This window comes from Glycine max, chromosome 18 (genome assembly GCF_000004515.6).
Source record: "Glycine max cultivar Williams 82 chromosome 18, Glycine_max_v4.0, whole genome shotgun sequence".
Lineage (NCBI taxonomy): Eukaryota > Viridiplantae > Streptophyta > Magnoliopsida > Fabales > Fabaceae > Glycine > Glycine max.
In genome coordinates this window covers 57,666,124-57,681,821 of record NC_038254.2, presented here as the reverse complement: position 1 = coordinate 57,681,821, position 15,698 = coordinate 57,666,124, and the positions used below count along the sequence as shown (strand labels likewise).

The 15,698-nt window shown below is 30.0% G+C and overlaps 2 protein-coding genes across 3 annotated transcripts; both read right to left on the bottom strand.

Moving 5' to 3' along the window:
* Positions 1-2,027: 2,027 nt before the first annotated feature.
* On the bottom strand, positions 2,028-4,646 carry LOC100815160 (WAT1-related protein At1g25270). The gene is made up of 7 exons (XM_003551798.3): positions 4,423-4,646; positions 4,212-4,274; positions 4,020-4,136; positions 3,639-3,903; positions 3,390-3,548; positions 2,806-2,957; positions 2,028-2,454 (listed from the first exon to the last, which is right to left on the bottom strand). Exons 1-7 carry the CDS (start codon positions 4,614-4,616, stop codon positions 2,244-2,246), a joined length of 1,161 nt encoding a protein of 386 aa, XP_003551846.1. The 5' UTR covers positions 4,617-4,646; the 3' UTR covers positions 2,028-2,243.
* A 5,523-nt stretch (positions 4,647-10,169) lies between these two features.
* On the bottom strand, positions 10,170-12,374 carry LOC100807321 (uncharacterized). 2 transcript variants are annotated; one of them, XM_041011629.1, is made up of 4 exons: positions 11,939-12,273; positions 11,582-11,775; positions 11,401-11,482; positions 10,170-10,865 (listed from the first exon to the last, which is right to left on the bottom strand). In XM_041011629.1, exons 2-4 carry the CDS (start codon positions 11,740-11,742, stop codon positions 10,569-10,571), a joined length of 540 nt encoding a protein of 179 aa, XP_040867563.1. In that variant the 5' UTR covers positions 11,743-11,775; positions 11,939-12,273; the 3' UTR covers positions 10,170-10,568. The 2 variants fall into 2 exon arrangements, with proteins under 2 accessions (XP_040867563.1, NP_001241063.1); NM_001254134.2 differs by lacking the exon at positions 11,939-12,273 and adding an exon at positions 12,322-12,374 and having other exon boundaries at positions 10,197-10,865.
* Between the last annotated feature and the right edge of the window lie 3,324 nt (positions 12,375-15,698).

The following is a 15,698-nucleotide window of genomic DNA, read 5'->3' as shown; positions in this document are numbered from 1 at the left end:
CTATCTTGGCAAAGTGTTGTGATGCATCTTAATAGGCCAATATAGTAAAAGGTTTTCCCTAAATAATAGCTGGAACTTTGAACTAAAGAATAGGCGTTCAATCAAATCCAACTTGAAGTAAATAAGTTCAATATTTATACTCCTGTTTCCATGTAGCAAGTGAACTTTCAAGACCAAATAGTTCTTACAACTTCGGCATGTTCTTAATTAAAAAAATGTAGTTGCTTGTCCAGTCTGCTACACTTTTGAATGATATGTTAGCCTTTAATTTGTTTGGGACATTTCTTCACTCCTTTCCGCAACATACAAATCACAATTGTAGTTTTGCAAGGACCACATGAATCCAAATACAGTTGGATTTGATCAAGTTCTCTAGTTTGTTACTATGCCCAAAAACATTTTTTCTTGAACCGTCAGAATCCCAATATTTATCAGAGTCTGATCATTGGCTGATAATTAATTAATCTGAAGTCTACTTCTATTTTTATTTTTTTTTGAATTTGGATCCTCTCTTATTAGTAAACAGCATCATATGATCACGTGGTTGAGAGAAGACTATAACTTTTATTACATATAATTAGAGGGTCCTAGAACCAATCATAGTGAGTCCTGTTACTTATATCTTTGTCTCTAGCTATAAGGTGACTATATCCTGTTACTCAATATTGAGAGATCCAAATCCTTTCTTTTTTACTTGGAATTCGTAGCTGCTGTCATGGATTACTAATCATTTAGTTGTGCGGAGTAGACATGGCAAGAAAACCCGTACCCGTGGGTATCCGCCCGAATCCGTCCCGACTTTGACGGATAATACCCAAGTTGACCGGGTATGGGTTCGGGTTCGGGTTTTCCCCGATAAACAAAAGTCGGGTACGGGTACGGGTACGAATATGGGATTACTAAACCCGTCCCGACCCCGAAGAATCTCATACCCGTATCCGAACCCGAACCCGTCCCGCCACTTAAAATCTTTAAATTTTTTGCATAATTTAATCAAAAGGCATATAATTTTTATTACTAGTTAATTTTATTTTAGAATTTTTACATAATTTAATATTATTTTCTTAACTATTTATGTAGACACACGCGTTATAATAAATTTATTGATATATAAGTAGGTAAAAATAAATGTTTAACAATCAATTTATTTTTTTCTAAAATCAAATTTTTAATATTTTTTTTACAATTTTTTTTCTAAATGGTGTGTAGAACGGGATTGGGGATACCCGATACCCGACGGGTACGGGGATGGGACAATAAACTCAAACTCGTCGGATATCGGATACGGGTATGAGAATATGTTGAGGAGTCGAGGTAAGGAATTGGGGAGACAATACCCGTACCCGACCCGTCCCATTGTCATGTCTAGTGCGGAGTTCGTGAAGTTTGATATAGATAATAGTATACTATAGTCTATCTCCATGCATTTAAGTTTGGATTGAATATTAAATAATGGGCCCTTTTGATAGCAATATTTGTGGAAAAGACTGCAATAAGAAGTTTCGTTTAGCTAATTGACATAACATACTGCCAGTAGAATGTACAAGCCACTAACATACTCTTGATTCTTGAAAATGGAAAATTAATCAACAAAATATTGGGGACAAAAATATTCATTTTATTCAAGAAAAGTTTAGAATGTGTCATTCGGTAAAACTTTTTTATGAGTTAAGACTAATTTCTTTAGCTTATTTTCAAATTTAAAAATTGTGGTAAAGTTTAAATTTCTTTTCACCAATTTTGTGGAGGAAAAAATATTTAAGGAATTTGTTCTTTGGGAAGATTATTAATATCAGTTTTGCGGACTGCACTGAGCCACTGACTGCTGAGTCAAGCCACTGTCATCATCTTAGCTACAAAAAAAGGGGTCGTTATCAGCACCATCATACCTTGAGGTCGAGGTATACAGATTCTAAATATTAAAAAATAAATTGATTCACTTTTGTTTAAATATATGAATTTGATATATGTTTGTTGATTTCGTATATAATAACGAATTGAATATGATATTTATAAACCATGTTGGCTAAAAATTTTATTGATATCTCTTTCAATTGAGGGTGTATTTGAAGGTACAATTGTGAAAATTAAATTATTTTTAACAGCCGATTATGTATAATCGATTATTGTTAAGTTGAATTGCCAAATCCTGAGCCCATGCATTTGTCTACGTCACTTCCAGCTTCCCGTTTTCTCAATGTCATTTAGTCCATGTCCACCTTCCGAAGATTCATAATGAGCCTTTAATTTGTTACAATGTTGCTCTTACAATTGTCGTGGCTATTGTTCTCACGATCACTATTCTCCGTCGTAGACACGACAACAACGTCAGTGATCACTCCAAATTCTTTGGTGTTGTCTAATGACACCAAGTGAGTTGCCGTTTTCATTTCTTTGTTCTTACCCCACAGCACCATGTACAGACCACACACAATTAGCACTGCTCCAATTACACTGAACACATATGCATGTTTCCAAAACACAAGCAGCTATTAATCCGATAATCTTCTACTAGTATACTACAAGTTACAGACACCACAAGAAATTAATATTGCATTAATTAGCTATGAAATCTAGTGACAAAAATTGTTTTTTCATCATCCCTTCACAAAAATTTAATGACAATTTTCTTTTCTGTATGGCACCAATTTTACGAAACAAGGTGTAAAATAATTATGTAAATAAAATGGTGCAAAAAAAAATTGAATTTGTAGCAAGTTACAGCCTCATTAATTGATATCCATATAGTAGTATTTAGTAAATTAAACCATATAGCTACGTACGTCATATAGTTTATATATGTACCTTCCTACGTATAAGTGCTCTTGTAATAACATGGAAGCAGCAATAGCCACGAGCACAAGGGAAAGGGGGTTGAAAACAGATGCATACAATGGACCTCTCTTCCGTACACACCATGTTGTGGCAATAATCACAAATCCAGAGGTCACAGTTCCCTGCCAGTGCCACAGACTAAATTTTAATCTCATAATCATTCATTTTATATATATATATATATATATATATATATATATATATATATATATATATATATATATATATATATATATATATAATATTTTGAAATTTACTAACGAATACACTCATACTCATGTTTTCTTAGGGTTAGTGTGTTAGTAAATTATACCATCAGTATAATTTAAAATATTTTCTAATTATAGTTTTGTTAATCATACTAAAAAAACAATTAATAGGACATTTAAAACATTTTTTAACATACATATTTTTATTTTTAATATGGATGTCTTAACAAGTTACACATCTAATTATAACTTATTAAGGTATTCATGTTAAAAAAAAGGATTTGTATGGTTGCAAATCCCACATATAATTATACGAAACTAGCATATATCTATATATATATATACCGAAAAAAGTGCTGTGAGAAGCCTAATACTAGAACCCAAGTTCCATTGACTCCAATCTTTTTCAACACAGAGGGCAAAGGCTGTGGCTTGTATTGCTCCCATTAAGGCCATCAACGCTGTAGCTGAGTGATGGCTTGGATATTCCTTACTCACCTTAGCCTGTTGCATTAATTGCATACATAATTACATATATGTGTCGTGCGACTAATGATCATAAAAGCAATATATATAGGAAACTTAACTAATTACCTGAATGATGAGCCATATTGAAAAACTCAAGCAACTTCCAATACCACTTAAAACACCTAGCCATTCTGTTTTGGGGTTTGCATGTGGTGTTCGTGTTCCTAGCTGATCACTATTGTCATTTTTATGCAAAAGCTTAATGTGAAAGTTCCAAATATTAATTTTCATCCCTTTGAAAAATGACAACAGCATTGACCCGCCAATTCCCAGCATCGTTCCCAACACCTTAGTCTTTCCTGCTGCGGTTCGCGCATTTAAGTTTTCGTACCTACAAAATTACACACACACACACACACACACACATATATATATATATGTAACAGTTAGTATTGCAATAATTATATTAATTAACTCTCCCATGAAAAATAAAAATATAGAACGTACCCGCACAAGACGGAGAGGATAAAAGTGGTTGCAGGAACCAGATTAAAAACAGCGTAAGCATATGTTGTTGATACCAAAGCCAAAGCAAAGAAGAAAAGGTTTAGGAATAAACTCCCTCTGTATATTATCAATAAACATTTATTAGTTTCGCCAAAATTTAATTTCAATATTTGAATTTAAATTACTATATACCCAAATAGACCGGAAAAAAATGACATCAAAACCACCCTCCACGTCAACTTTGGCCTCTTCTTCCTGTTTTAAATATCAAAATGAAAATATAAAAAAAAATTATTTAGATTTCAAGCATTATGTAATGCTAATTAACATGGGTTAAAGGGCCACAGATTCTGTTATTATAATTAGAAAACAAAACATGTTAATTACGGGGCTGTGAATGCACCTTTCGAAAATAAGAGCAAGAGAAAATGAGAAAGCAGCTCCGAAAATGAGACGGTAGGCACTGAGTACTCTAAGGCTCATTCCATCATTTATGGCGAGCTTGTAAAGCACACTGCTAAAAGCATACGAAACCTGCACCAACACCATGAGAAGGGTAGGCTTCAACTCTTGCATTAATTTCCATGTAAGATTCATCTTTGCTTGGTTGTTGTGTAAAATGGTTTGAGTTTGATGAAGGAAACAGAAAGATGGGGAGATATATATATATATATATATATATATATATGGATTTTCTAGCTAGCCTAACAAGATATTTCTTCATATAGGCCTCAATTTAATAGTTAGCCTTTCATTGCGTGCTCAATAGTACACTGCCCATTCTAAATCCTATATTTTTTACAAACAAATAAATAGAGTACAAGGCTACTCTAACCTGGATGCAAGATTTTCAGAACATGTCAATGAGAAAGATAAAGATAAACTACGCAATAAATACATGCCATACTATATTAAAAAATATAATTTATAAGAAAAATTACATATAATTATCATGTCAAACATGACAAATTAGTGTGAATTACCAACATTATTGTTATATCAGCGGTTCACACTAAATGATATCATAGACTAAAATAAAAAAATTTAAATCTTTAAAGGACTCAAACCATAAGAGATTAAGCTCATCCACCACACCTTGCAACTTCGTAGAAACATCATCAATGTCTACCTTAATTGATTTTTAACAATATATAGTTGATTGTTTCTTTGTATTTTCACAAAAAAGTAGAGAGCGAAAAGGAAGATGGTGAAGAAAAAAGTATTTTTCCTTCTCTTTTTAATGGATGCCAAACTATAGTAGAGTTGACAAAGTTTGAATTTTATCATATTTGGCTAAGTCTTTTTAATGGATACCATATTATACTAGGGTTGATAAAATATTAACAAATTTAGCATTGAGGAAAGGAAATAAATGAAACAGAAGTCTTTTTTCTTTCTCACTTAATGAGTGCCAAAAGTTAGCAAATTGACAAAGTTTGAAATTTAGCAAAGTTTATTGCATAACAACAGAGGGAACGCCAAAAAAAATCACAAAATTCAGCATAAACATTATCAAGATAGGTATACTTTAAAAATTGGATCCCATAAAAATCAAATTCTATAGAGTAAAGGATATAAGAGTAATAGTTGTTGTAAGTTACATTGGTATAATGAGAAATGTCAAGAATATTGTGATACACTCCTTTAAACACGTTTTTTTATTAGTTAAAATTTATTAAAAATAATAAAATTTTATGAATTTTACAATATATTTAATTATTTTTTCTTTTAATTATATAATTTTTAATAAATTTTAAAAAATTAAATAATATATTTGAATGAGTGTGATAGAGAGAATGTTTCTAACACTCATAATTTGATGTCTTCTTATATACATATAATGTTATTTTTAATTTTATATATATATATATATATGACTAAAGTTTATTAGCATAAGTGGTTTACATATTACTTATGTCATATCATTGACATTTCACATCTCCAGGGTTGTTTGATTTCGGGAAGCAAGAAGGATTTTTAAGTTGCAACTTGCTTTACATTAATTTTCAATTACCCATGTTGATCCCCTATCAAGCGCTGCTGGAGTGGACTGAAATCCTTCATTAGCTTCTAGGAAGCCTACTCTTGAAGATTTTTCCGCAAAGAGAGTCCTCACATGTGATAATTAGCCGCCAGCATTTATTGCTTCCCTAACAAGGCACGGATAAACTCACTAAATCCATGAAAACTCATTCCTCCATTCTTCTTCGACCACAAAAACCATATGCATCAAACCATAAATTGTCATTACTTAGTTCTTTAAAAACACTTATTAATTTTGAGGGGGGGGGGGGGAATTATGCACAGTATAAAATAATTTTATATTATTATTAAATCATAAATAATTATTTATGATAAATTTATTTATTTTTATAAAATTATCTTAAAAGTTATAATGATAATTTCTGAATGGTAGTTATCATTATTAAACTTATTAATTTTTTTCAAGAAATTCATACTAAATTTTATTACAAAGTCTTTAGATTTTTTTGGCCAATGAATAGATTTTATATATATTATCAATCTGAATTAATTGGTACTATATTAGCCACTACGATTGCCTCTTCTAAGGGGTGATCAAAATTGTCGTCTTTGTTATTTCAGTATAGCATTTTTTTTCCGGTCAGATCGTATTCCTCAGTTTATATATTAGTGAGGATTTTTGCAGAAATATAATAGGATTAATTACCTAACTATAGGTTTCTTTTGATTTTTTTCTTGGGTTTTAGTTCATGTCCCCCATGCTTTTGTTCATCTTTTGATTTTTATATAATCCTTGGCATGAATTTTGCATGCCATACTTCTTTTTATATTATCAATCAATATCATTAAGAATCGCTTTAAAGATGAGTAAATGCTATTTATAAAAGTAAATAATATTACCATACATAAAAATTTATAATTTGATGATATTGTAAAAAAAAAAAAAAACTTTACAGTATTAGTACAATCTAACTAATTTTTTATTGAAAATTTATTTCAGTGTACTTTTTTAAAAATATATTAATCACTATTTTTCAAATTCATTTTTAATCAAAATTAATTCTACAAAGACTACGTCTTCTAAAAAATAGTTTTCTAATAGCTTGCCTAAATACACTATTACTTCGCAAACGGAAATTTAAAAAAAAAAAAAAGTATCCATCATTGTATTCAGGACATTCACTAAAGTTGATCATGTTAATATCTTGTTAACATGCATGGTTTGATAGACTTATATATAGTGTGTTTATATTAGATTTAAGATGAAAGATAATTAATTTTTTTTATGGTGAAGGTAAAATAATAAATAGTTGCTTTAAGTTCATGCAGACTTAACAGGGAATTCCTTCCCTTGAAGGTTTCTACTATTGGATCTGCGTTGCATCTCTAATCCATCCTTCCCCTTTTGTTAGACGAAAAATGATCTGAGCTAAACGAAAATTTGTATATGGAATTCACAAGCTATTATTACTTATAAAATGTTTTTATGGTGAATGTATAGTCTTTATATATATTCTCAAATAAAAGAATCATGGATAGCCAGTTTTTCTCAATTTGTTTTCAATTTTTTATATAATTGATAATATCTTTTTTATAAATAAAAAAAAATTGGAAAAATTGAATCGTGGTGGAACAAATCAAGAAAAGAATCTACTATTTTTTTTTATAGATATACAATAGAATGAAGTTCTGATATTGATAGAATTCGTCTATTTCTTTTTTTGTAGTATAATACTTTTTAAGACTTGAATGAATTGATTATTATAAGAAGCATAGTCTTTTTATATACAAAAGATGATAAGGCTTCTTCTAACTAACAGCTGATAAGGTGATAAGAATTCTATCAAAGAGAAAGAGATCAAAAGGATAGCAACCCAATTAACTATTAACTGAATAGGAGGTGGGTTCAATGATAGCAAGAGCATTAAGCAAAAGAATTTCAATGAGGTTGAGCAATTTTCATAGGAAAGGACTGAAGAAATAGGATGTAGGGTGAGAAGAATTATTTGCATGAACATAGATTGGAATTAGAAGCAGTGGAAAGACTTCAGTGACAATCTTGAAGGTTCAATTTACAAATACTAATGAGAACAATTAATGACTACTGATGCAGAAAAATATCGAGATGTGAATGATGAACAGTTTGAAATATATAAATAAGAACATTGTTGCAATGAAATTCCGGCTCAGGCTACGGTGGTTCTTAACCGTGCATAACAAAATGTATACCATCATCAATTAAATAATAGTACTAAATCATAATGTGTCTTCACTCTTCAAGAAGACCTCATAATTCATATATGCCGTAGAAAAAGGGCGTGATAATAAATAAATCAAAATACATCATGAAATATTGTCAAGATTTTTTATACGGTTATTTAATGTCAGATTAGTATAATAATTTGTGTTTTATACGAGTGTTAAGTTAATAATTTATCATTTTTTAACATATTAATCATTTTAAATATTATTTAAATATATATTGGTGAGTATATATACGTATTTCAACAATATATTAACATAGTTATAAATATTTATATGTATTAAATAATTTTAAATCACACACATATATTATTTTAATTTTAAAAAATATTTATTTAAAAAAATGTCATCTTCATAAATATATTTACGTTGGTATATAACTTAGGTTAAATATATACATAATTTTGATTAAAAAAATATTAATATTTTATAATTTCTATTATTATTTCCTTTAAAAAATGTTACTATCATAAAGGAAAATTTTATTAACATTAATTATAAAAAAAGTACAGAGAAATATGTGTATTTGAATTTATAGATTACAATAAAAAATTAATGATAAATAAAAAAGAAAAACGATAATACTTATATAAATATTATTGATTTTATTTTATTTTATTTTGGCTAATGCATCCATCATAGTTAAGTTTTTATTTAATACATTTCTATTTGATGACGACGAAGTGGCACTGAATGCAATTGAAAGAATGTGCTTCCAATTCTGAATATGAAAAGGAAAGGCCTCCCTATATTTAAAGGAAAGAGCCCTTGAATATCCGAATGGCTATTGATGTGAATACAATACACTATACTGCAATGCAAACCTATATAGGATTAAACCATACTTTGGTTAAATGCATGTTTAGTTCAGCGTTTACACCCTCAAACGTGCGTTTTTTACATAAATTTTGGAAGCAACAAGGAATAGCTCTGTGTTAGACTTAAAGTTGACGCAAGTACACGCATAATGCTAAATCACAATCAATCACGCACTAAGGCAAATGCAAAATGTTCATAAATCAGTTCAGGTAACAAAGAGTTCAATCATTCAATTTTCTTTTTTTAAGTTTAAATTTCAAGTCTTGCATAAAAAAAAGTGCTGAAAATAGTTTGCCAGTGTAGAATTTGCTATCATGAGTTCAACATTGCTGGACTCTGTATTAGATAAGATTCATTGCACTCTAAAAAAAGAAAAAGCAGGTACAGTATACCTAATGTGAAAAAAGCATAGATTGATGTTTTTCATCTGATTGGGAAGCCCAGAAGGAGGAATGAGAATCTTAACAGACTATTTAGTAAAGATTTTGACAAATCCAAAAAACAAAAAAGAGTATATTGCAAAATACAATAATAATAATAATAATAATAATAGTAATAAAGCAAATCAAGTGAAATAAATATTTTGAATGAAATAACTCCTCACCTTTTCTCAACATACCATCTTAAAGGTGTTTTGTTTTACCAGATGAGATGGAATGACAGGAAATCCAACACATTCATCACAAAAGCAAGGGATGTAATTCTACTTGAAAACGAAAGCTAGTGTAAATGTAAATTGAGACCAACAATCCAAGCACACACTAGTTTGGTGACTTGTACGTTCATAATATTCAATAAGAAGAGACAACAATCTTTTCAAGCCTTCCGAAAAGTGAAAACAATCAAATTGAAAGTCACTCCCGAATCCCAAAGCAATTAATGGTTCCAGCATAGTGCTGTTCAAAAGAGTGGGAGGGTGGAGGAGAAAGAAATAGTCTTCTATAAGTTGGTACCGGCTGTAATACTTTTAGCATTTTTCCACCAAGCGCAAGTGTACTACAGTACCTTATTCCATACAAGATGAACATTGGTAAAATAAATTTAAAATGGGTACTAAAAATTTGCATTTGGGAACAGAAAACAAAGTTGAATAACTAAATATAATAGACATACTTGCAAAGTCACCTAAATATATTTACAGGGACGACAACCAAAATCACCAATTCCTATACAGAACACTCTTACGGTGATAGCCTAAAAGGTTTAAAAGACACTCCGATACAACCTCCTTATATTACAAAAAGACATGCTCTCTACACATCAAACTTCAAGAACAGAAGGTTTGCTTTTTCTGCAGCTCCCTAAACTTGCCACGGATACTCACAATGAGATGATTCACCTCACCATACAAAAAAGCATTTGCTATATACACAACTAACTGAATTTCTTACTTCCCTCCGAAACATTCAAAACTCTCTCTAGTTAAGTCACGTTTTATAAGTAATGGCACTTGGCTTCTTCTATATACACTTCTATGAATGGAGTTTAAGCAACAGCAGGGATGCCGGAATTCTGGCAATCCCTGCTGAGGCAATCAAATCCTTCTACTCTAACTGCAGCCGGTTTAAGTCCAAACTTCATCCTAGCACATCCTGCTTTGCGAGATGCTGAAGATGGAGACAGTAAACCTGAAGGCGATGAAATTGTTGATATAAGAGAGTACTCTTCGTCTCCAAATCGAGCATCTTGGATTAAGGGATTAGAAGCCCGAACTGGAGGAGAACCACAAAAATATGGAGGAGATGAAGGTATCTGATTTGCAAATTCTTCCCCATAACTCTCCTATTGAAAGCAAAATAAAAATTGATCAATCAAATATCAAAGTCGGACAACATTCATTGCAGCAAAAACTACGACCATACCAATTGTCAGCAGATCCATCAATAATAACTAAAAAACAAGGTTTTAAATTTCAGTTGCGGTTATGTCACGATACTTAATATTGCAGACAAACACGGGGAATACAGCTATAATTGTGGTCATAGAAACCCCAAAAACCTTGGCGTGTTGCAGCCGCAACTGCAGTTGAGGACCATCATGTCAAACCTTGCTAAAAATTGAAAAGTACTACATGATTTTAAGCCCAAAAACATTCCAATAAAAAAGTGGCAATCTGAATTTGTAACATTCGTAAATACCACACGCATTCCTACATAAAATCAACATATCAAATATCAAATTAAAAATCCATATTCCATGCATTGCTAAGAAGCCAAAACAATTTTTAAGAAAGATAAACTTATATTCTATTTGATAATTATTTATTCGCCTTGGTTAAAACATAAGCTAAACAATTTGTAACAGAGTCATCACTTACCCTCTTAAGAACAATGTCCCTCTTGAGAACAATGTCAAGTAGTTCTGCCCCAGCTTTTGAATCAGACCCCTCAGCTTGTTGACTAATAAACACAATCAATACAGATCAGATAAGATCCTCATTACAGTGAAAAAAAATACAATAATAGCATCAATGGTAAATAATCGATCTTTAAACTTACCCTAAATGCCATTTTACTGGTCGAATAGGCAAGTTCATTAAAACCCCAGCTCGGCGTGGCTTAGGGCAAAAGACAGGTCCATTCTGATCAGCAATGGGAAGAGAGCCTCTCATCTCTTCACAGGCTGAGAAGGCATTCTTCTGAAGATTATAACAATTCATCTTCAAAATTGGCTAACTTTCACAGTAGAACACCTAAACAAAGCAAAAAAAAAAAAACATAAATATTGATGAAACGTTAACAAAAATATAACAGCAGCACACACATCCCAGTTGAGAATTGCTAACAGATCCATTTAGCCAGATCAGTTAAATGCATCATAATGGAGATAAGAAAAGAAAAATTAAAAATCTAAACTTGAAGAAATTCCACAGCCCTTTCACCAGTTCCCAGATATCTACTGCCTAAATAAAAAGGGGTGGAATCAGTGCACAAATCAACAGCAGATCTGAATGCAAATCATGAAAAACCTTCAATATTTGTCTTTTTTTTGTAATGGGTTGCATAAAAAACCAAACTTGGGTTGAACTTAAACATGTATAATCACTATCTCCATCTTACAAACAGCTACCAGTCACAAAATTAAAAGGGGGTAGTTGTATAAAAATATAGAATAGATCTCCAAATAGGGTAATGAACAGAATGCAAAAAAAAAAAAAAATTAAAAAAAGACCATATCAAAGTACAGTTAACTAGCTAGCTGCTGAGAGAGAGAGAGAGAGAGAGAGAGAGAGAGAAACCTTTGAGGGTATCCTCCAAACGAAGAAATCAGCGAAGCTGGGAGGGCAAGAGGAAGGGAAAAAAGGGCACAGAGCAATCCTATTTAAGGTAAAGAAATTGAGCTAGTATGAATCTGATAGAAGAACAAACAAGCCTATACGACGTCGTTCGGTGAAATAATTATTAAATCTAAAAATTACAAATTATATTATAATCAATGTCTGTCCCCTCTATACGTAATCGAGTCAATTTAATTAATTTATATGGATGACAATTTGAGAAAATAAATCATTTTCTAATTAAATTAACTAATGTTTTTTAATAAGTAAATATATTAATATATTTATAAGAGATTTTTTTATTTAAAAAATTAAAAAGTCTTAAATACAATCACGTAAACTTCAATTAATATAGAAGTGCTGATTTAAAAATTCGGTATTTTGTTGTGATAAAATAAAATTCAGTGCTGATTTAATCATCATAAATGTATACCTTTAAATTTTAGAGTGTATGGAGTAGGAAAAAAAGAGATAAAATGAAAAAAAGAAAAAGAAGAAAAGAGAAAAAAGTAACATACTATGAGAAATATGATGGGAAAATGAAATATAAAGAAAAAAATATTAAAAAAATCATTGAAAAAATGAATGAGTTTTTTTTTTCTATTTCCCCCTACCTAGAATAATATATTTCCCATCCACATCAGGTGGCAAATTTAAACCCATGATTGTACCCTAACCTTTGTTGCCACCAGCAGGTTCCTAGCAACCAAAAACAACTTTTACAATGAACTTGTTAGCACCAAAAAAATGCTGAATTAAGTGGAATGATGAGTTGAATAAAGTCAGAGTTTAGATGAGCTTAAAAGCTATTAACGAGAGGAAACTAATTACTTAGCTATATATAGAACAATTCAAAAGCTTATTGGAAGATTAATGAATGGAGAGCATATTATTCGAGTTATTAATTATTATTTGACAAATGAGGTAAGTGACAATCAAAGTCCAAAAAAGGTTTTAGTTGAGAGAAGTAGTAGTCAAGTTTGTTAGCTAATGCACATAAATTTGACTAGTAACTTCAAAATGGTATTTTTAGAATACAAAAAATGATATTTTTCGCTTAGAGTTGCTATTTTTAGTTCAAATACTTCGGTTGTGGCAAAAAAAATTGTTTTGACCATGTGTAAATGGAAGCTTGCAAAACAAAACAAAAAAAAAAAAACATGTAAATAGAAAAAAAGTTGTTGCATAACCAACTCTTACATTTCAAGGATAAGATTTAGGGATGAAGTAGTGGCATGGTTATCAGCAGATAAAATTGAGACTTAGCACCAAAGAGTGGCTAAAGATGGCCGGAATGACCCATTCCTTTAAAATTAGGAACATGGTTGCAAAGTCAATTATGGATCTAGATAAAATCTCAACCCACAGATGAAATTTTAATCATATATCAGTCAACATAACATTTACCTGTATTATTATTGTCAACCATGATTTGTGCTATTATAAATGTGGGTTTAGTGCATCAAGGATGTGATAGACAAGTTTATTAGAGTCACTTAACTACTTAGACTATCAATACTAAGTAGACAATAATTTGTAAGCTCTCTTGACACATTCAACCCATAAACCAAATGAAAATAAATCAAGCAAACTTATTTTTCATAGTCTCAGGTATAAGAGAAATTTTTAGATTTTTGGAAATCTTAAGTTGGAAAAGTTTGTTTTTCATGTCTGAATTTTTTTCAAAAAAAATATTTCTAGAAAACAATGTTTTTTGAGAATTTTTTTGTTATATTTTTCATGAATATGGAAAAGGTGAAAAATCTAACTTTTTTCAAGTAAAAATAAATAAATTTTATTACAATAAAAATATCATGTTATTCTAATTAAATTATTTAATATAATAAATAATTAAAGTTTGTGATAAAAAAATACTATGTTACTCTTTTAATTATTTCCAAAAAAACTTATATGAGAATATTTATAATCAATCAGATAAATTTAGTCGTTTTTAAAAATCATGATTTACATGATTCATTATTTCTCGAAATGATAATTAGTGAACATGAAAAAAAATAATCATGTTACCGAACCTACCATAGTATTCTCATTTATTATTTTTCCTTATATTTACACTGCTCCGTTTACATGTTTTATGCCTTCATTGATCCCATTCATATTTTCTCCATAAACTCAGATGAATTATGTATGCATTTAAACACTTTCTTTAATAGCATAGCAATCCATAGTTAAGGAGCACAGTCCATTCCTTATTTTATTCCTGTTTTAAATATTAAATAAAATATTTATCTTTAAAAAATGAAAGAATTCTGAATTTATGAACAAGTTAAAACTACCATCATCTAAAAATAATAATTTCTCTAAAAAATATAATTTGTATAAAAAAAATCATATAAATATGTCTTTTGAATCATTTTATATTTTTCAATTAGATTAATAGTTAACTTTATCAAACATTTTTAGTTAAACAAATTAACTTAATCATTTTTAGCTAGCTTATTAACTAGTTTTATCAAACAAATTCTAAATATATATTACTTAGTCTTACTAATAAAGTCCAGCACAAGTAACAAATAGTTAAATTTCTTAGACATATATATTTATAAAAATTTGATTTCCTGATCATATGTATAAAAAAAAAGAATACATATAACAAAAATAAATACTTTAACCATATGAATACCTTGTTTAAGAAAGAAAAAAATATCTCTAATTTTTTGTCTCTTTACCTGTGGTTACGATTGTGTGCATATATTAAGGAATTATGGAAAATATTAAAATTTGATTAACAATAAACAAAATAAGATATAAGAATATACAGAAATATAAATTAGCCCTTTAGTAATGCATGTAAGTCAATTAAATGTTATACTTGACATATTGCTTTAAGTAAGAAGGTTATTTTCAAAACAAGGTGCATGAGGATAAAGTTTGAATAGCACTATCATGGAGCTTCATTCTCATGCTCCTTATGTTTTCAACCTTCATTTTTTCATCATTCCCTAACTTGAAATGACTGAATTCTTCATCGATTTTCAAAGTATCAAACATCTCTCAATTTCTACAAATGTGATTTGAAGTAGCAGAATCCATCACCCATTTTGTTTTAGCAACCTCATCATTTGTTGTAAAAAACACATCATCTTCATCTTCAATACTTTTTACTACATTAGTTTGCTAGTTGACATCATCTTTGTTCATATTTCTTCAAGTCCTCCTTCATTTGTTTGCACCTTACTTACATATGACCATTCTTATTGCAATAGTAACATTAAATGTTACTCATATCTCGTTGTGGATGCGATTGCGATTTTGATCTTTCTCTTGGCCCATCATGTTTCCTTGAATGATTCCTCCCTCTCTCAGACTCCACTACA